At 44.8% G+C, this 21976-nt stretch overlaps 1 protein-coding gene across 1 annotated transcript in view; it reads left to right on the forward strand.

Moving 5' to 3' along the window:
- The window catches only part of spg11 (SPG11 vesicle trafficking associated, spatacsin), an 89739-nt gene that overhangs the window by 55178 nt on the left and 12585 nt on the right, over positions 1-21976 (forward strand). Inside the window, exons 21-30 of the mRNA XM_056282353.1 lie at positions 411-477; positions 663-825; positions 959-1170; positions 1276-1384; positions 1616-1775; positions 9506-9796; positions 10700-10900; positions 12419-12526; positions 15151-15316; positions 20863-21077. Of these exons, the coding sequence (XP_056138328.1) occupies positions 411-477; positions 663-825; positions 959-1170; positions 1276-1384; positions 1616-1775; positions 9506-9796; positions 10700-10900; positions 12419-12526; positions 15151-15316; positions 20863-21077 (1692 nt within the window). The remainder of the gene's footprint in view (positions 1-410; positions 478-662; positions 826-958; positions 1171-1275; positions 1385-1615; positions 1776-9505; positions 9797-10699; positions 10901-12418; positions 12527-15150; positions 15317-20862; positions 21078-21976) is intronic.

A 21976-nucleotide genomic window follows, 5' to 3' on the forward strand; every position in this document is an offset into this window, starting at 1 on the left:
ATGATAACTTCCCTTCAGGCAGACTCTGTTTGCAGGAAGTGGTCACAGAATGAGAGACTGAGTGGCACATGGAAAAACAGCAAATGAAACCTTCATTCGAATAAAACTCCAAAATCTATTAATCAAATGGGCTTTGCTGCTGCAACAGACTGCCAATTAGCTCTGAGTTCAGCCCGCTATCAAGTTGCTGTTCATGGCAGCCCGGGTCTAGAATGTAGATTTAATGAGAGTGTAGACTTTATGTCAGGATTTGCTGAGCCAAACATTTTTACGCAGAAATTATTTGCATTTCAAATTTACCTTTGTTATGGCATATTGTGCCTTTGTTATGCTGAAAATGTATAAAATTGGTGTGAAAGTTATACTAAAGTTGTTTTTTTCCCCCCCCCAACTGTCTTGCTGGGCTGTAGTCTCTCCATCCTCTGGACCCATCTCGGCTGTTTGGCTGGCAGGCTGCCAACACGCTCCGATTCACTGGTAGGTTCCGCCAAAGTCACAAGGTCATTGTCTCCTGTTTCTAAAATAGAGGTGACAACCAATCATTATTACACTGCCTTGCTTTTCAAAGGAACTCACCACAAAGAAAGAAGAGGGGCATCCGTTGAGAATGCAATATGTTTTTTCTGTAATTACTCATGAAAGCAACTTCTCACACTCCACAGAGTCCTCAGAGCTACCTCATTTCTCCAGCCCTCACCTTGTGAACAAGTATGCCCTGATTGAGAATCTGGACTCTTTGTACTACCTGCGTCACGGGCGGCCCTCCTTTGCCTATGCAACCTTTCTCATTCAACACTTGGATGGCTGTGCTGATGTCAAGATACTGTGAGTACACGGGCTGACCCTGCAGGTCCTGTCTCTCAGGAATAGGTAATCTAAAATCCCCTCGGAATAACAGCTACCTGATTCATTGCTCACCTCCTCTTTGTGTGTTCCCCATCTCCTCTCCCTGGTCCAGCCTCAGCCAGGCAGCGCAGCAGGCCTACAACCTCACCATGCTTCACTTCAACCTGCCCTCTGTAACCACTGCCTGCGTGTGTTTCTGTGAACTACTGGGAGTGTGTAGCCTCCGACTGCGAGTGGACCTGAGAGCCTTGGGACTTATCCTACAACACTGGAACCAGACCCGGTCCAGTCAGACTGGACTGGATCAGCATGTACAGACTCTGGGTAAGGTCAACTCTGCCATAAGAGTTAGCATCATACTAACACACACAGACACACACACACACACACACACCTTATTTTTCAGACATCCTGTCGATTCTCTTCCAGTGGCTAAAGCCAGTAAGCTGTTGGAGGCAGAGTCCGGAGCAGCAGAGGAGCTGATTGGTTACCTGGAGGCAGCTGTGATGGACAGCTTGGAAAAAAGGGGTATTAGAAGGTTAGCCTGCCCCTCTGACAGAATTTTGTATTCACTTATTTTAAGTAAAAATTATCTGAAAAAGAATCATCACTGTATTCACTCTTTATATTTACCTAGGCTTTTAGTAAAACGTGCTGCTTTGAGCTGAAAAAAGGACAACATTTGATGGAATCGTATCCATGAAGTTGTGTGTGTGTCGTTGTCATCTAATCTTACCCAGATGACCTGTAACCCTATCTGTGTGTCCAGGTCATCTTATGAGGCAGGACATGAATGGGCAGTTCCGGTCCAGTTCTGCCAGCTCCACTCCTTGACCCTGAGCTCTGTTTATCCCGCCCACTGTGCTGCTGATGGACAGTGGATCTACTTCCTGTTGTTTGTCCAGTTGCACAGCTTCCCCCCTCAACAGGTAAGTGAGGACAGAACTCAGTGAAAACCCCTTTGTGTTAATAATCCATTCGATTGGAAAAACACAATTTTCCAGTTATCTGTCTGCACCTGAGGCTGAATCTCAGGTGCAGACAGAGCAGGATTACACCTAAGAGGTATTTTGACTCGGTTATCTGGGTGGTTTGGGGGGCATTTGGGGTGTATATCAAAGTAATGTGAGATGACAGATTTTGATATGAATCATATGCTTAATTTGTTTCGTCCCACCTCCCATAGTTCAACTCAGCTTTTACCTTTTGTCGTCTGAGGTATGGCTGGACAATATGGACAAAATCAAATATCATGATATGTTTGATCCAATACCTTCATATCGATATTGTAGGGATGACTATTATGGCACTCATAAGATATTTACATAAAAGGAAGTTTTGATAAACAGTCATTACTAATGTGGATATGATTACCAAACATGTAGAAGCAAATAGTAGAACAGCTACTACAGTCTAACAAGTTCACAAAATTTCATCCCTTTACTGTAAGTAGTAGAGGTGACGAAGGCATATGAGTTTTAAAAACTTGGAGTCAACTGTCCAAAGTAACAGGGGTTGCAGAAGAGAGGTGAAGAAGAGAGTGTAAGCAGGGTGGAGTGGGTGGAGAAGAGTGTCAGGAGTGATTTGCGACAGAAGGGTACCAGCAAGAGTTAGAGGGAAGGTTTACAAGATGGTTGAGACCAGCTATGTTATATGGTTTAGAGACAGTGGCACTGATGAAAAGACAGGAGGCGGAGCTGGAGGTGGCAGAGTTGAAGATGCTAAGATTTCCATCGGGAGTGATGAAGAAGGACGGGATTAGGAACGAGTGTATTAGAGAGACAGCTCAGGTTGGACGGTTTGGAGACAAAGTAAGAGAGGCAACATTGAGATGGTTTGGACATATGTGGAGGAGAGATGCTGGGTATATTGGGAGAAGGATGCTGAAAATGGAGCTGCCAGGGAAGAGGAAAAGAGGAAGACCAAAGAGGAGGTTTATGGATGTGGTGAGAGAGGACATGCAGGTGGCTGGTGTGACAGAGAAAGATGCAGAGGACAGGAAGAGATGGAAATGGATGATCCGCTGTGGCAACCCCTAACGGGAGCAGCTGAAAGTAGTAGTAGTAGTAGAAGACTGTAATGTAGCCTTTTAAACTGGGAAAAGACAACACTTATACCAAATCACAATATTACAATAACCAAAATCCCAGACGATATCTAGTCTTATATCACGATATCAATTTAGTAGCAATATATCGCCCAGCCTGAGTCTGAGATTGTCCACCACTATTTCTTGGTATACTTGTAGCAGGGTTTTCACTATATGCATCTAGCCAATGCTAACTATTTTGTTAAACGTGTAATTTGATCAGACATGGTTGATGTCCGTCAATTGGGTGTCAAACTACTTCAAAAGTGAGTTTGCACAGAATTCCCAAAGAGGAAGATTTCCGACATGTGTGGGTATCTTTCACTGGAAAACATCAGACCACTCTATTTAATCCAGATACTGCATCCCTTTGTGGTTGCCCATATTGCTTTCAGAGATAGCACCAGCAGCTTCCTTAACAATGCTCCAATTGTGTGGAGACTATGGACCACGTTCAAGGTGTAGTTCAGGAGAAAAAGTTTTCAAGATTCACATGGCACAAACCCTTAGCATCACCAGTAACATTTATTTTTTTCAACCAATTTTTTCATGCTAAGTGTAATTCTACTTGGATCGTGAACTTATTTGTTCAGTAATGTGAATAACAACAAAAGTGCAGCAACCAAGACAAACAAACTCAAATAGAAAAGTAATGGAAACTCAGCACATTTGCCAGCATCTGCCATTTCTAAACACCCACAGTAGCTGTTGTGTCAGTAATCACTGCATATTTTTCTGAGGACTGCAAATGCAAGCCTAATCTCGTCAGGGGTGGGGTGTCAAACAACATCAAACTCAACTCAGCCTGCCTGGCTCCTTTGTTTCTGAATGCAGAAATCGGAGAGCTGCAGAGAAAAGGATTCATGTTATGTGTTCCAGTCAGTACCATTCATCAACCCCTGCTAATATTTACTAGTCATGTTATGTTTCAGGAAATCCAAACACCTTAAATGTGCTGAAAGTTGACAACAAGAGGACATGTATTTACCTAAGTCACGATATTCAGCAAGGGGCCGCAGTAGGATTTTATGACTTCCTGCAGCACATACACTCACTGAGCACTTTATTAGGAACATCTGTACACCTACTTATTCATGCAGTTATCTAATCAGCCAATCCTGTGGCTGCAGAGCAATGCATAAAATCATGCCGATATAGGTCAAGAGCTTTTGTTGATGTTCACATCAACCATCAGAATGGAGAAAAAAATTCTGATGTCAGTGTTTTCGACCGTGGCATGATTGTTGGTGCCAGATGGGATGGTTTGAGTACTTATGTAACTGTTGATCTCCTGGGGTTTTCATGCACAACAGTCTCCAGAGTTTACTCAGAATGTGTAAAAAAAATTAAAAAAAACTAGTGAGAGGCAGTTCTGCAGACGGAAGCACCTTGTTGATGAGAGAGGTCAACAGAAGATGGCCAGACCGGTTCAAGCTGACAGAAAGACTACGGTAACTAAGATAACCACTCTGTACAATTGTGGTGAGCAGAAACGCATCTCAGAATGCAAAACATGTCAACCCATCTGCCTCACGTTGTACATACTACATACTGCGGCAGGAGACCACATCGGGTTCCACTTCTGTCAGCCAAGAACAGAAAGCTGAGGCTGCAGTTGGCACAGGCTCACCAAAACTGGACAGTTGAAGACTGGAAAAACATAGCCTGGTCTGATGAATCTCAGTTTTTGCTGAGGCAAACAAATGAGGGAGCTTGGTCTGCTGTGTCCGGTGGGCCCAAGGACCACGGCCCTGACTGGAGCTGTGCCCGAAGAAGAAACACCAAGGGTGGTCTGACAGGATGCAGAAGCGAGGCAGGCTAAGCTAACTGCCAGCCCATGCAAATTGGCAGATCCGACAGTCATCCTGGCTGGCATTTGTTCTCCTGGACAGTTATTTTTATTATTTTTTTAGTTTAGATATATGTATTGGTTTGGATTTATGTGTTCTTGTAGTTTTTTTGGATATGTGTTTTTGTCTTTGTGTTGCACTGCTGTGGGCTGGGGGAAATTATGTTTCATTTCATTTCATGTGCGCAAGTGCATGAAATGGAATAACAAATAAAGTGTTTCTGATTCTGGTAGGGTCAGAATTTGGCACCAACAGCGTGAAACCATGGACCTAACCTGCATTGTGTCAACAGTCCAGGCTGGTGGTGATGGTGGTGTAACAGTGTGGGGAATGTTTTCTTTGCACACTTTGGGCCTGTTAATACCAATCAATCATCACTTGAATGCCACAGTCTTGAGTATTATTGCTGACCATGTGCATCCCTTCATGGCCACAATTTACCCATCTTCTGACTACTTCCAGCATTATAATGCACCATGTCGTGAAGCAAAATTCATCTCAAACTGGTTTCCTGAACATGACAATGAGTTCAGTCTTCTTCGGTGGCCTCGGCCACCAGATCTGAATGCAATGGAACACGTTTGAGATGTGGTAGAACGGGAGATTTGCAGCATGAAGGTGCAGCTGACAAATTTACAGAAATTTCGTAGCGTAATCATGTCAGCATGGACTAGACTCTCAAAGGGATGTCTCCAACATCTTGTGGAATCCATGCCAGTGTGCATTTTAACTTCTGGAGGGATTCTGAATTGCTGATTCATCTAGAATAGAGTAAGTATCATCTTTCTTGCTCAACAAGTTGCTACTAGTCTTATTCCAGCTGCTTGAGTATTAGTCCTTTTGTCTATACATCTGCTGCTGGTTCCTAGTGGGATCATATTCTAGCTGTAGCTGTCTTATTCTGTTTACTTACTTGTCTTATTTACTTAATCTAGCTGTAGCTGTTTTTCACCTAGTGTGCCCTTAAATATTTCTTATTGCCTAGCTGTTTTGACTTAGTTATCCTTTTAGATTATAAATATATTCCTCGGTAACTTGCTGTTTGCAGTTTTAATAGTATTGTGTGAGGTTTGATAGAGTTTTACATAAGTGGCCAGTTTCTGGGCAATAGTCCTCTTTTCAGTGTACCTCTTTGGCCAATTGGGTGTTAAGTGGCCAGGGTGTGGCCTGCACTCATGGCAGACAATTAGCAATCAGTGTTCTTTAAATCACTGCTGCTACTTGGAAGCATCAGCTTCCAAGTGTCAGGCAAACAAGCCTAGATTAAACAAAGGCTTGAGTAAACAAACGCAAGCGCGACTTTTTCAAGCCAAGACTTCGTCAAGCATGGACTGCTCTTTTTACATCCGGTCAGTCATCTGTATTTTGTGTACCTAGTATAGACTATGTGTTTCCTTCGCATTCCTGTCCTTTCCTCTTCCTGGGGCTGGCACAGACTTTGGGTCACTCCTAGGCGCTGTGACCCTACCAATCTCATCTATCCCATTCTCTCCACTCACATTGAGCAAGTGGTGATGGGAGGACTCTGGAATTGCCAGTGCGGTGCCGAAAGCTGAGTTTATCTCAGGCTACGCATCCTTGCTCTCCCTCAACTTTCTTGCTCTAACTGAGACCTGGATCATGCCAGAAAACACTACCAAACGCGCAGCTCTGTCTGATGTGTACTCTTTTTCTCACACTCCCAGAGCTGGGAGGCAGGGTCATGGTACTGGCCTGCTGATCTCCCTGAAATGGGAATACTCTCTTGTTTCTGTTCCACAATTTTCTCCGCCCTCTTTTGAATTTCATGATGTTACTGTCTCTTATCCAGTCAAACTCACCATCGTGGTTGTGTACCGCCCACCAGGCCCCCTTGGTGAGTTTCTGGAGGAGCTTGACACACTTGCCTCGCACTTCCCTGTTGATGACTCTGCACTTATCCTTCTCGGTGACTTCAACATCCACACTAACTAGCTAGATCCTTTTCTCTCTTTCTTCTCCTCCTTTGACCTTGACCTCTCACCCTCTCCTCCTACCCACAAGGCCGGCAACCAGCTGGACCTTATCTTTACTAGACACTGTCCTATTTCCAATCTCTCTGTTACTCCCCTCCAGCTCTCTGACCACTACGTATTTCATGTCCTACTCTCTCTCCCTCTCTTCACCCCCCTCGGCCCCTTCCCCTACCCACATGGTTTCCACCTGTAGACACCTCCGCTCTCTCTCCACCACTGATCTTTCTTCCTCTGTTACCTCTACCCTCCCTACACCTGAATCTTTCTCTCTCCTACCCCCTGACACAGCTACTGATCTTCTTCTCTCTACCCTCTCCTCTTATCTGGACAATCTCTGTCCCCTCACCTCCAGGCCTGCACGCCCAACTCCAACTGCCCCTTGGCTGACCAACTCAGTACGTACTGACAGACGGAGCCTGAGAGTGGCAGAGCACAATTGGAGAAAGGGCAAACTCCCAGAGAACCTTCTCAACTTCCAGTCTCTTCTTTCCACTTTCTCCTCCTCCCTTTCTGCTGCTAAGGGTGCCTTCTATCACTCTAAAATCCTATCCTCTGCCTCTAATCCTAAGAAACTCTTTGAAACCTTCTCTACACTTCTTCAACCCCCACCTCCTCCCCCTACTTCCTCCCTTCTCCCGGATGACTTCGCTAACTTCTTTGACAAGAAGCTAAATGACATCAGATCCTCCTTTTCTCACCACCCGGTTAGTGCTGCTTGCACTATCCCACCCTCTGCACCCTCCTTCACCTCTCCACGTCCCACCCTATCCCACCTCGCTCCCCTCTCCCCCGACGAGATTCTAAACCTCATCACATCCAGTCGCCCCACCACATGGTCCCTTGACCCGGTCCCCTCCCCTCTTCTTCAGTCTATAGCACCTGAACTCCTTCCCTATCTAACCCACCTCATCAACACCTCCCTCCAGGCAGAATGTTTTCCATCTGCCTTCAAGACTGCTAGAGTCATCCCCCTTCTCAAGAAACCATCACTTAACCCCTCTGTTGTCAAAAACTACAGACCAGTTTCCCTTCTACCCTTTCTATCCAAAACTTTCGAACGTGCTGTCTTTAACCAACTTTCTTTGTACCGCCACCAGAACAACCTCCTGGACCCCAACCAGTCTGGGTTCAAGGTGGGTCACTCGACAGAGACGGCCCTCCTTGCAGTGACAGAATCGCTGCACTCTGCGAGAGCAAACTCAATCTCCTCTGTCCTGATACTCCTGGACCTGTCAGCTGCGTTCGACACAGTGAACCACCAGATCCTCCTCTCTACCCTCGAGGGGCTGGGTGTCACAGGCTCTGCACTCTCAATGTTTGCAACATACCTGTTTGCTCCTACCAGGTGACATGGAGGGGATCTGTGTTGGAGCCTTGCAGACTGACTACACGTGTTCCACAGGGTTCGGTTCTGGGTCCTCTCCTTTTGACCCTGTACACAAAATCCCTGGGTTCTGTTATTCACTTGCGTGACTTCTCTTACCATTGTTATGCCGATGACACCCAGCTGATCTTGTCCTTTCCTCCCTCTGACACACAAGTAGAGACACGCATTGCTGCGTGCTTGACTGACATCTCGGAGTGGATGGTGACACACCACCTGAAGCTCAATCTGGACAAGACAGAGCTGATGTTCCTCTCGGGGAAAAGTTGCCCACACCGAGACCTAGCCATCACCATTGACAACACCATGGTGACGCCAAATTGGCCCTGAGGAATCTGGGTGTGATCCTGGACGACCAACTGTTGTTTGCTGAAAACGTTGCATCGGTTGCTCGCTCCTGCAGATTTCTCCTCTATAACATCAGGAGGATTCGCCCATTCCTCACCGACGAGATGACACAGGTGTTCATCCAGGCTCTGGTCATCTCCCGGCTGGACTACGGCAACTCCCTCCTTGCTGGCGCCCCAGCGTCGGCCATCAGACCTCTGGAGCTTGTTCAGAAAGCTGCAGCTCGTCTGGTGTTAAACCACCCTAAGTTCTCCCACACAACTCCCCTTCTCATGTCCCTACAATGGCTCCCAGTAGCTGCTCGCATCCAGTTTCAGACTCTGGTGCTAGCCTACAGGGCAATGAAAGGAACAGCGCCTTCCTATCTCCAGGCCATGGTCAAGCCCTACACCCCCACCCGACCACTTCGCTCTGCTGCCTCGAGACGCCTGGTTGCCCCGTTGCTCAGAGGCCCTTGCTGCCAATCGACCCAGTCATGGCTCTTTTCTATCCTGGCCCCACAGTGGTGGAATGAACTCCCCACTGATGTCAGGACAGCAGAGTCGCTGCCCATCTTTCGGTGCAGGTTGAAAACTCACCTCTTTAAGAATTACTGCCCTGTTACTTGTTCTTAGCACTTATTGTATTCACTCATTAAAGAAAAAAGAAAAAAAATCTCTTTCTTGCGCTTTTACTTTAGCACTGGTTTTGCTCTTAGATGCTTGTTTAGATGCACTTATGGCCTCTGATGACTAGTAGTTCTCCTGATTTCCTACGTTAAATGCACTTATTGTAAGTGGCTTTGGATAAAAGTGTTGGCTAAATGACTGTAATGTAATGTAATGCCATGAAGAATTGAGACTGTTTTGGGGGCAAAGGGAGGTCCTATCCGCTATTAATATAGTGTTCCTAATAAAGGGTCAGTGAGTATATGGATGAATTAGTAGGTCACTGAGGCATTTTAAGGCTGTTTTTCTCTTTAACCATATTTGGTCATTCTTCCTGTGATCTGCAGGTAAGGGCCCTGGCAGCTCAGTTTAGCCCCAGCCTCCAGGCCCACCTGACATTGGCCTTTGAGGACCTCCAGGTTCATAACCAATGGAGGAACTCTGGACCAGAGCAGCAAGTCGGGGCCCAAGGAGACACAGAGAGGTTGGCCAGATATGAGGCCCCAGAAGAGCGGCCTAGGGAGCTGTTTCAGGTGCTCCTGCAGAGCCAGGAAGAGACGAGTCCATGGAGGCACCTCCTCAGAGAGGCGCTGGAACTACGCTGCTCTACATTAACCATACTGGCTGCCTGTCACCAGGTCAGAGGAACACAACAGTTTAGTTTAGTCAATGCAGATAAAGAAAAACAACATCCAGATCACAGTTATAGATCAAACTGGTCCCGAAATAAATAAGAAAAAAAATTTGTTCAATCCAGGAGAAGGTTGACCATTGTTTGACTAGTTAAAAGACCTTGTGATAACCTTGGTCAGAATTTCAAACTGCAGTCATACTGCAGTCGCACTTATGATGACATCAGACAGCAAAATGGTGTGCTTCAACATGGAATGGTAATGTTTTTTTATTTGTTTTGATAATTCATGTTCTTTATAAACTACATTAACAAAAGAACAGGGGTGGCATGGTGGTGCAGTGGTTAGCGCGGTCGCCTCACAGCAAGAAGGTCCTGGGTTCAAGCCATGGGGTAGTCCAACCTTGGGGGGGGGTCGTCGTCCTGGGTTGTCCATGACATTTTAAATCGATAGACAAATTAACATTAGCATCCACCAGGTCTCTTGTGTCTTCCAAGGGTAACAGGATGCTGTGTAAAATACGCCACTTCTTATGCGGCACTAACATTTTCTACCCCTCATGATTGCCTGTTCCAACCGTGAGTGCACTGGTAAGTACACCCACAGTTAGAATAGGCAATGGCGAAAGGTCCTAAATGAGCTGAATGTGTTGTTGCTTCTTGAACAGCCCGATTACAACACTGATAACAATTAAAAGTTCATATGTTAGCATAAAAAAAGTTATCACATGGACCTTTTAATGCTCATGCAGGGAGGGAGGGAAGGAATATTTAACAAGTTCAGATGTATTTTCTTCGTGATAAAACTAGCAATATGATGGAATAAAATCAGTCATTGGAAGATCAAGTTGTTTGTGTACAATCAGAACAAAGTTGGGAGGCTCTCTATACTCTGTCATTTGATTGACAGGAGGCAGACCTTCTCCAATGCCTTTGTGTGTGGGTGCTTACCTCCATCGATGAGGTCACAGCTAGGGAGGCCAGCACTCACTTGGACGAGGCCCCCCGACACCATGAGTGGAACCTGCATGACCTGTCAATCATCTGGAAGACACTTCTGGGGCGGGGCCAGATTAGGCCACTTCTACGGGGCTTCCAGTTCTTTCAGAGGGTAAAGTCACGTTTCAAACTGATTATGTTTCAGTGTTTGTGAACATCGCAGTTGCATGTTAAACATAACTTGAGAATTTGCCTGTAGCATAGCAGTCTATTCTGTTGCCTACCAACACGGGGATCACCAGTTCGAATCCCCGTGTTACCTCCGGCTTGGTCGGACGCCCGTACAGACACAATTGGCCGTGTCTGCGGGTGGGAAGCCGGATGTGAGTGTGTGTCCTGGTTGTTGCACTAGCGCCTCCTCTGGTCGGTTGGGGCACCTGTTCGGGGGGGGGGGAGAATTGCGTGATCCTCCCATGCGACTCCACATGTATCAGAGGAGGCATGTGGTAATCCACAGCCCTCCCCGGATTGGCAGAGGGGGTGGAGCAGTGACCGGGATGGCTCGGAAGAGGGGTAATTGGCCAAGTGCAACTGGGGAGAAAAAGGGGGAGGGGGGGAATCCGACATAAAAAAAATAAAGTAATGAGGTGGTTATATAAAGGTCTTGCTCAGTGTGGCTATAATGAATGTCAGTTTTGTACATTTTTTCTTAATTTATAGTCCAGGGGTTTTCCACTGCAGTGGCACAGCTTGTTAAGGAACTTGTCTGAAACACCAAGGCAGCAGGTTGTGGATGTTTTTTAGTTTGGTCTGTGTGTGTGTGTGTGTGTGTGTGTGTGTGTGTGTTTCGAGGTGTTAAAAGTCAGATAGGGATGTGCTGCATATCAAAAACTCAATATATTTATGCAATGTGAGTGCCCAGAACAACAGAAAAGGATGAACTTTGACCTCTGTAATTGTAGACATTTATAAAACATTCATACTTCCATGTACTCATTGGCTCCTCATCTCTAAACCTGCTGAAAATCCTTATTAAATTGCTCTCTCTCTCTCTGTCGCGCTCTCTCTCTCGTCTGTCATTCATTCTGATGTTAGCCATGATTGCCCGTTTTGCGCTAATGGTGAAATGGTTTTTTCGTTGTTTGATGGGATGTGGTGGACTGCTGCCAGGGTGTACAGTGCTGGAAGATGTGTTAGGCTTGTTGGGGGAAGTTTGACTTGTTGGTGGGAGTCTTCTCTGAATCCGTGTTCATTCTGGGCTACAGGTGCTCTCAGAGGAACAAAGACAAATGCCAGCTTTTTCATTTCATCCTGGAGTGGGCAAAGACTGCCGTGTAACTGAGCGGAAGAAGCTGAATGGAGAAGGCTGGGGATGATGATGCTTTTTTTGTTTGTTTGTAAAAATGTTAAAAACTTGTTTAAAAATAGATTTTTATTATTACAGAATGATGAAAACTTGGATTTGTTTTCGGTGTGTGGTATAAAAATGTGCTTTGCTGTATTGTGGATGATGAGCTGATCTTTGGGAGTGTACTGGGAGGATGGGATTTCTGTGAATTTTATGTTACCTTGCTGGTTTTTATCCTGTTTATTATTGTTGTTTTGTAACATTTTTGTAATTTTTTATTTAAGTATTGTTGTTAAAGTCTCTTAAAACCTCTCTCTCTCTTTCTCTCTCTCTGTCTATCAGGATTGCCCTCTCATCCAGGTGCTGCTGATGTTTGAGCTGTGTTGTGATTACAGGAAGTACCCTGAGGCCAAGGCCAAGCTTCTGGACTTCCAGAAAAGTCTGATCACGGTTGGTCTCTGTTTATCATCCTTGACAACTGAGACCTTGTATATCGATTAATTCACTGACTCGAGCTCTAAAGCAATCCTTTTTTTTTTTCTTTTTTTTTATAAAATGTACTGAAAGTGTTTTTAGAGTTCACACCGTGGGCGGTGCTGAATAAGTCCTAGACTCAGACATGTCCCAGAAATCTCAGCCTTGTTGGAAAGCAGTTTGTGTGTGAGGAACTTATGCCCCGGGAGGAGTTGAAGTTAGGGTGGACAGGGTATGATATGGGGGGGGGATACTGGAGGGGGGCGAATGTAATTCAGAGAAGGAGAGGGAAGGAGGAGAGGTTAGGTATTGTATAATCCTATACTGCAAAAAATGAAATCTAACAAGTGAAAATTTCTTGTATTTGGTACAATAAGTCCAATATTGAGTCGAATTATCTAGAATTATCTTATTCCACTGGCAGATAATTTTGCTTATTTCAAGTTTTTTTTTCTCCTGATTTTGGTCAATTTAATCTTGTTTTAAGAAAACAAGATTAACATTTATTTAAAACAAGATTACATTGACCAATATCAAGAAAAAAATGTGAAATAAGCAAAATTATCTGCCAGTAGAATAAGATAATTCAAGATAATTCTACTCAATATTGGACTTATTGTACCAAATACAAGATATTTTCACTTGATAAGATTTCACCTGTTCTTTAATTTGGGACCTTCTGAACTTTCATGAATTTCCAGCAGCCACATTTAGAGTTTTTGTTCTAGGGGATTTCTTTGCGCAGGGTGCCAAGTATATGATTTTATGTTAAAGGTGTGCAATGGTTCTGTTTTCAGAGTGACTTCTTTATTTCTTATGGGTGAACAAGAGGGAGGACAGTGGATTGGTGAGGATACAAGGAGTAGAGGTGACGAAGGTGTATGAGTTTAAATACTTGGGGTCAGCTGTCCAAAGTAACGGGGAATGCAGAAGAGAGGTGAAGAGGAGAGTGCAGGCAGGTTTGAGGGGGTGGAGAAGAGTCTGAGGAGTGATTTGCGACAGAAGGGTACCAGCAAGAGTTAAAGGGAAGGTTTACAAGATGGTTGTGAGACCAGCTATGTTATATGGTTTGGAGACAGTGGCACTGACAAAAAGACAGGAGGCGGAGCTGGAGGTGGCAGAGTTGAAGATGCTAAGATTTTCATTGGGAGTGATGAAGAAGGACAGGATTAGGAATGATTATATTAGCGGGACTGCTCAAGTTGGACGGTTTGGAGACAAAGCAAGAGAGACAAGATTGAGATGGCTTGGACATGTGTGGAGGAGAGATAATGGGTATATTGGGAGAAGGATGCTGAATATGGAGCTGCCAGGGAAGAAGAAATGAGGAAGGCCAAAGAGGAGGTTTATGGATGCGGTGAGGGAGGACATGCAGGTGGCTGGTGTGACAGAGGAAGATGCAAAGGACAGGAAGAGATGGAAATGGATGATCCGCTGTGGTGACCCCTAACGGGAGCAGCCAAAAGTAGTAGTAGTAATAGACCCCATTGACTTGTAGGACTCTGTGTTGCACATAAAGAGTTCTTGCTGTCTCCTAAAACAGACCTAATGCACACAGAAACCATTCATATCAATATTATAATATAAAAATTCTCATATCATTGAGACTGTAGCTCAAAGTATGGCAGCGTATTGCTGCCACACCAGAAAAAGAAAAAAGTGATCAGTGTCACGTTATAACGTGATAAGTTGGTCTCGGGCGGAGGTGGTTGTGAACTAGCAGCACTTGGCCTTTTCCAATGAACTGACATCACCATGGCCGAAAACACGGATACCCCACCTGTCGGTGCCCAGACATGGAAAGGTAACCAATCACCGGACTTACCCGGGCTGGCTGGCTAGCTAAGTTAGCTAACTTATGCTAGCCATACAACGTAGCACAACCCTTAAAAGCAATTAAATACAGGTTTTACAATAAATGGGCTACGTGAAAATACACGTTCTTGTTCTGTGCGTGAGAGGCACTCCTCTGGTACACCGCGATTTCATAGAAATTTCAACAGTGGGGTATCCGTGTTTCGGGCCATGGTGATGTCAGTTCTGGTCCTGGGTACAACATTAAACTGCAACTGTCGGGTCATCGGTGACTAAACCGGTACCCTCACTTCAACCCCTGGGCTGTTGTGAGGAGGATGTGTGGACAACCCAGCAGGACTAAAAACAAAACCTGTCTATGGGCGGGTGAGTTCCTCTGTGAACCAACGGCCATCCATACCTGGAAAGGAGATAGGTACTCCCCCTACTGGAACACAATGATGACTCAACCAAACTCAAATCACCATAAACGGTGGCAGAGACATGTTGAGGCATCAGCTGTGCTCCTACGACCTCCATAGGTTACAGAACTGATGATGATGATGATGTCAGTTCATTGGAAAAGGCCAAGTGCTGCTAGTTCACAACCACCTCTGTCCGAGACCAACTTTTATCATGTTATAACGTGAAACTTATCACATTATAACGTGAAACGTTTTATGTTAAAAAGTAAGTTATCACGTTTTGTTTTTTTTTGTGGATGTCTGTAATCGTTCACTGTATGTTTCTCTTTCTGTATCTCTAATCTCTCTCTCTCTCTCACCTCCTCCCTACTGCTGGTCCAGTTGAGGAGCAGTGCCTCTGTGGCTCCAGGAGGCCTCCCTCTGCAGTGGGTGGAGTGCCAGGCCTCAGTGCTCCTCCTCACCATGATGCAGCGCTGCTCCTCCCAGTATGACCTCCACAAGTTGCTCCAGCTCTTGGCCGAGGTGGAGAGACTCCTCAAGTCAAATGGTGAGTCTGGGTGCAGGGAGAGGTGAGGTCTGGGAGGGGGAGTTACGGTGAAGTCAGCTTCTGGGTCAAATGAACCCCCCCCCCCCAACCTCAAGCTGTGATCCTAAAGAACTGCTGAGCCGCAAAGTCCGCAGTTCCTCGTAGTATGTGCAAACCTGCTTGGCCGACAATAGAACCAGGATACATAGGGCCAGATGTACTAACATTTTGCCCCAGTGCAAACTCTCTCTGTAGTGAAAAGCAGTTGTTTAGATTTACTGTATGATGGATTGGATATTTTGTGCAGATGAAAGGAGGGAATGGGTTAGTAAAACTTCTATGCACACAAGCATCATTGTTCATTCATATATTTGTTTACTTAGTTTTTTGTCCACCTTTTTCTCCCCAATTGTACTTGGCCAATTACCCCACTCTTCCGAGCCGTCCCGATCTCTGCTCCACCCCCTCTGCCGATTCAGGGACGGCTGCAGACTACCACATGCCTCCTCGAATACATGTGGAGTCGCCAGCCGCTTCTTTTCACCTGACAGTGAGGAGTTTCACCAGAGGGACGTAGCTCATGGGAAGATCACGCTACCCCCCCCCCAGTTCCCCCACCCCAAGAAAAGGCGCCCTGACCTAAGGTCTAAGGACAGGATGTTGTGTTGCTGTTAAGCCCAGTGAGGCAAATTTGTGATGTTGGGCTATACAAATAAAATTGACTTCACTTGACTTGACTTGACCGTCCAGAGGAGGCGCTAGTGCAGCGATCAGGACACATACCCACATCCGGCTTCCCACCCGCAGACATGGCCAATTATGTCTGTAGGGACGCCTGACCAAGCCAGAGGTAACGCGGGGATTCGAACCGGCGATCCCCATGTTGGTAGGCAACGGAATAGACCGCCACGCCACCCGGGCACCCTTGCTTATGCATTCATATCAGGATCAGAATCAAGTTGCCTTGTAGGTTTGCAGATACATGGAATTTGATTCCGGTTTCGTGGCTCTCAGTGTATTTAACATAGAATAACAACACTACAACACAACAATCTTCAGGTATATACACACGGATTGACTTATACAGGAGAAATAAGAGGCGATAAAGTGCAATATATTATATGAATTAGCCTTTCTATTTAGAAAATATTGGTAGGCGATAATGAAAATAAGCAGCAAATATCTTTTATTAATGATGTTAGTAAACAAGATCTTGGTGACTGCAGATGTTATTTAACACATGAAAATGTTTTAACCCATTACGCCCCTGACATGGCAGCTGCTGCTCGGAGAAGGCAGCGTAGGATACAGAGGGAGAGAGTTTTGTCAAGATGTTTGAGTTTATTTACAATGTCAGAGGAAAACATAGTGTGAACATATCACCTGCCAAGGCACATTATACTCGATTTGTTGGAGGAATTCAAAGAAGACCTGGGACCACAAACCAGAGGGAGGCACACAATTCCAGCAATAACCAAACTCCTGCACACACTTCATTTATTTGCCTGCAGTTAATGTAAGCAGACAGTGGCATCTGTAGCAGTAGTGTCACAGTGAGCATCATCACCCATGCTGTTGCAAGCCCTAAATGTACTCATGCAAAGAGTGCAAAATCATACATGGTTCCCAAATGACCAAGTTGCTCTCAATGTAATCAAACAGGGGTTTTATAACATTACTCACACTTACAGACTAGAATTACTCACATTTACAGACAAGCATTACTAACATTTACAGACTAGCATTACTAACATTTACAGACTAGCATTACTCACATTTACAGACTAGCATTACTAACATTTACAGACTAGCATTACTCACATTTACAGACTAGCATTAATAACACTTACAGACTAGCATTACTAACATTTACAGACTAGCATTACTAACACAGACTAGCATTAATAACACTTACAGACTAGCATTACTAACATTTACAGACTAGCATTACTAACATTTACAGACTAGCATTACTAACATTTACAGACTAGCATTACTAACACTTACAGACTAGCATTACTAACACTTACAGACTAGCATTACTAACATTTACAGACTAGCATTACTAACACTTACAGACTAGCATTACTAACATTTACAGACTAGCATTACTAACATTTACAGACTAGCATTACTAACACTTACAGACTAGCATTACTAACACTTACAGACTAGCATTACTAACATTTACAGACTAGCATTACTAACATTTACAGACTAGCATTACTAACACTTACAGACTAGCATTACTAACACTTACAGACTAGCATTACTAACACTTACAGACTAGCATTACTAACATTTACAGACTAGCATTACACACATTTACATTGCGGAGTTCCCAGATGTACTTGGAACAGTTGAAGGGTTAACTTGCACAAAGCTGGTTTATGTAGCACCAGTTACGTTTACATTAACTAGGTTCCCCCGGGTTAATTATCCTGCCCGTGTTAAGTACATGCCCTTCTAAACCAGCCACCCTCATCAGTGTTAATTGTCAGCAAACTTGCACTAATTTGCGCTTTATGCCCCTTTTCCACTACATGGTACTGGCTCAACTCCATTTGACTCCACTCGCTTCTGTGTCGTTTTCCATTACTGTAACAGTACCCCCTCAGTGTGGCTGGTTGTCATAGCGATGCCTGGTTAAACTGCTGTGACGTCATCTTCAACGCGACCATTGTAAGAACAAGCAGCTACGAGGGTAAGAAATGTCTGTACCTCCTCGACAGACCTCGGCGTGGATTTTCAGCTCTCCATTTTTATTTTTTTATTTTTTTCAGTTTCAAAATGTACTTTTAAGATAACTCCGCTTTGATCGCTTCGGTATTTAAAAATGCCGGGTGATATCCCATGCACGCATTGATGATGCAGTGATGCAAAATGACGCAGTGACGCATTTCTCTGACCAATCGGAAGTCTGCTTTGATTTTGGTACCCGCCCCGGTTTTCTTGGAACCTCAACAGCGGTGGTACCAGAAAAGTGGTAACAGTTACCAAAATGCCGGTACTTTCAAGTAATGGAAAACGAAGGGCGAGTGGAGTCGAGTTGACCCAGTACCATGTAGTGGAAAGGGGGGATTAGTATGTCTGGGCCTTAATGTCCTACAAAACACAGCTGTTGTTTGCCTTTGTTGTGAACAGAACGATGCTACATCATCTTAGATGCATCTGAATACGAGACTTTCTTACCTGTTGTCATTGCCTTCATTGTTGTGATTTTTGTACGATTTTTAGCAAATCTCTTCAGAACATCTGTCAAGTTATGTTTGTTTCATTTTCTACTAAGCTCGTTGCAGACTCCAGTTTAGTCCGGTGTTCTTTCACCGTTAAATATTTGAATATAAAACCTCGTCTCAGCGACTGTGACTTAATGTTCAGGAACTGCTGAAATGAGTTTTGTTTCAAAGTTCCTGGTTTACACTGAGCTGATTTCAGCAGCTTGTAAATAACCAGCGAGCCGGCAGCGCACGGCGTGATCCCTCCTCAGCCCGGCAGCCGCCGTACAGGAAGTGTCCTCATGTGGAAATTACTCTCTGCTCTCCTCCCCTCTCCCTTCGTCCTTTCTGTCCTCCCATCTCTTTTCTCATTTCCTTTCCTCTTCACCGCCTTCCCCTCATGTCCTCTGGTCTTGTTTTCTCCTTCTTTGCTCTTCTCCACTCCTCTTCCTTCTCCTCTACTCATCTCTTCCCCTCTCGCCTTTCATCTCCTTTCCTCATTTTTTCTCCTTATCTCTGCCCTGTCTGTCTTCCTCGCTCTTTTATGTTTCTTCTCCTCTTCTCCTCTACCTCTCCTTGCCTCTTCTTTCTGTTCTGACCCACTCCTCATTTTTCTTCTGTCCTCTTTCCCTTCCCACCCCATATCCTCCTCTCTTCTTCTCTCCTTTCTGCTCTGTCTCCTCTTTGGTGTTAGGAACTTGTGGCTTTCAAAAATCTCAGCTCGCAAATAAAGCATCTTTGGTCATGCTTTATAATGAGTGTCTGTAAATATTGATTAATTATAACAGAAATAGGGCATATCTAAGCTCTTACAATACACTTGTTAAAAAGAAACTAAACACTTGGACCATTTTAGTGAGACATTGACAGTCTAAAAACCATGTGAAGGTTAAAAACATGGCAGGCTGGTCTTGGTACTCTGTGATATAAGCATAGCAGGATAAACACACCTGCAGCTTATAACATTGATAATGGATCTGTTGGATTTGGGTGTACCAACACATCTTTCAGCATTGTTAGACAGAGAGGCGGCACTAACAATTGTCAGTAGTACTGTCAGTTTGGTTCCTTGACACACCTAAATCTAACAGACCCTTTATAATGTTAAGTAAAAATCCCGAAGATTCTCGCTTAAATAAATGCTTGTTAAGTTGCTGTCTTTCACATGGTGAAACATGGCGATGCAATGACGATTCAGTCTGTCGGCCGAGGATCAACCCCTTGGCGACATCCATCCATTATCCAGACCACTTATCCTTACTCAGGGTCGCGGGGATGCTGGAGCCTATCCCAGCAGTCATTGGGCAGCAGGCAGGGAGACATGCTGGACAGGCCATCACAGGCCCCACCACCACCACCACCACACAAACACCTAGGGACAATTTAGTACAGCCAGTTCACCTGACCTACATGTCTTTGGACTGTGGGAGAAAACCGGAGCACCTGGGGGAAACCCTCGCAGACACGGGGATAACATGCAAACTCCACACAGAGAACGACTCGGGACGACCCCCAAGGTTGGACTACCCCAGGGCTCGAACCCAGGACCTTCTTACTGTGAGGCAACCACACTAACCACTGTGCCACCGCGCCCTTGGCGACATTCCCACCAAAATTCCAATCGTCGTATAGGTAGTGACGGATTTACTTCACCCAGCAGTGGTTGGTTCACCAGAGAGGATAAGTGGAACAAACTTTGGTTGCGTATGAAATCACATACTACTTAGTACACATGTATAGCATGTATTATCTTTTAGCATGTTATTATTATATGAGTAAAAAGTACGTCTGTTGGGATATACTACGTCATAGAGCTGTGGCACTTTCAGCTCTTTGCAGGTTAATGACAACATGCTGTGCACAAGCCTCTACTGTGTGATAACATCTTTTCTTTTTTAAATGTAAAAATAAATGATGATTCTAACCAGTTTACGCTCAGCATAGTGAAAAGTAATACTTGCATTTAAACCATTCGGATTTTCTGCAGGTTTGGTTTTGTATCACCCTCCACCATTGTTGGTCATTGTCATGAAGTATCAGTGCATTGTGGGATAGTCATGCCACTGTAGTGTCCACTGTTTGCATATTCAGAAAGTTTTCTGGATGTAGTATGACATCCTGGTATTTTTCACGTACGATATGATGCATACTATGGTTTCGGACATACTAAAAACACTCACATACTGTTTTGGTGTACTTAATACGCTAGTATATGAATTCGGACGCAACTTCTGTGCTTCAGTGTTGTGAAAAACTGCCAAACTGTGGTGTATATTATGTCACAGCTCCTTAGAGTAAGTGTGTGTGTGTGCGCGTGTGCGTGTGTGTGTCTCCCTGTTGTGTGTCCAGGTCCAGACTTTAAGCAGCTGAGTCAGCTCAGTGAGTTGGTCCAGGGCACCTCGGTGTCCGTGTCCCCCAGGTTGCTGCAGAGCTGCTCCCCTGAGGTGGAGCGGGCAGAGTACCAGGACATGGTGCTCCAGCTGCAGGCCAGGGGGCTCTTCAACCAGGCCAGGCAGGTGGCCGAGCTGGCTGGCCTGCCCATCGACAGCCTGCTCATCAGTCAGGTAAGCCAACTGCTCACCCAGTAGTGTGACTTTCTCTTACTGTTTCCAGTACACGGCATGTCAGACAGACAAGAGGCAGCTTAGGGTTCTGTGTCCAAATTCCTGAATGAGACATTTTCTCAACGGAACATTTTTTTTCTTTAGTGAATACGGTGTATTTTTCTCTCTGAAAGGCACTTCTGAGTACCTTTGAGCAAAAAAAATGACACTCTATCCCCTCCGGGTTGCTGTTACATAACTGAGGCTCACCTCTTTAGCTAACCACAAGGGAACAGCTACACCTGTGAAGGGGTCAATTACATTCATATTATCTACATAAGTATCATTAGTAGTAGTATTGATATTTGTACTAATATTATTAGAGGTAATGTTGGTATTGGTATTGGTATTATTAGCTACTGACTTCCTTACTTATTTCAAGAAAGGCCTAAAACTTCCCTCTTCAAGGTCTACCTTAATCCTTAAATGGTCTCTATAGTAGCGCTTTGCAGTGACCATGAATGAGCACAAGCTTTTACTATTGTACCTTTACTTACTTGAACACTACTGTTGTTGATGTCTACTATTGAGCCCTTTGCTACTTGTACTTGCCACTTCTATGTTATTATTTGCCCGGTTCTACTGTTTTCTGGCAACATTTACCTACTTTATGTTTGGATTCTGTTTCTCGGTGCTGTAAGGTGTACCCACTCATGGCTATGATGTGATTTCTGTGTAGTGCTCTATGATGCCAGTTGGTAATATTGGTTGCACTTTATTTTAGGGCAGGGGTGTCAAACTCCAGGCCTCGAGGGCCGCAGTGTCTGCAGGTATTTATTGCAACCATGCACTACACCACCTGATTAAACTAGTTCCCTTCCCTCCTTGATCCAGGAGGTGAGCTAATTAGTGAAGTCAGG

The sequence above is a fragment of the Lampris incognitus genome, chromosome 6, assembly GCF_029633865.1.
Source record: "Lampris incognitus isolate fLamInc1 chromosome 6, fLamInc1.hap2, whole genome shotgun sequence".
Taxonomy (NCBI): domain Eukaryota; kingdom Metazoa; phylum Chordata; class Actinopteri; order Lampriformes; family Lampridae; genus Lampris; species Lampris incognitus.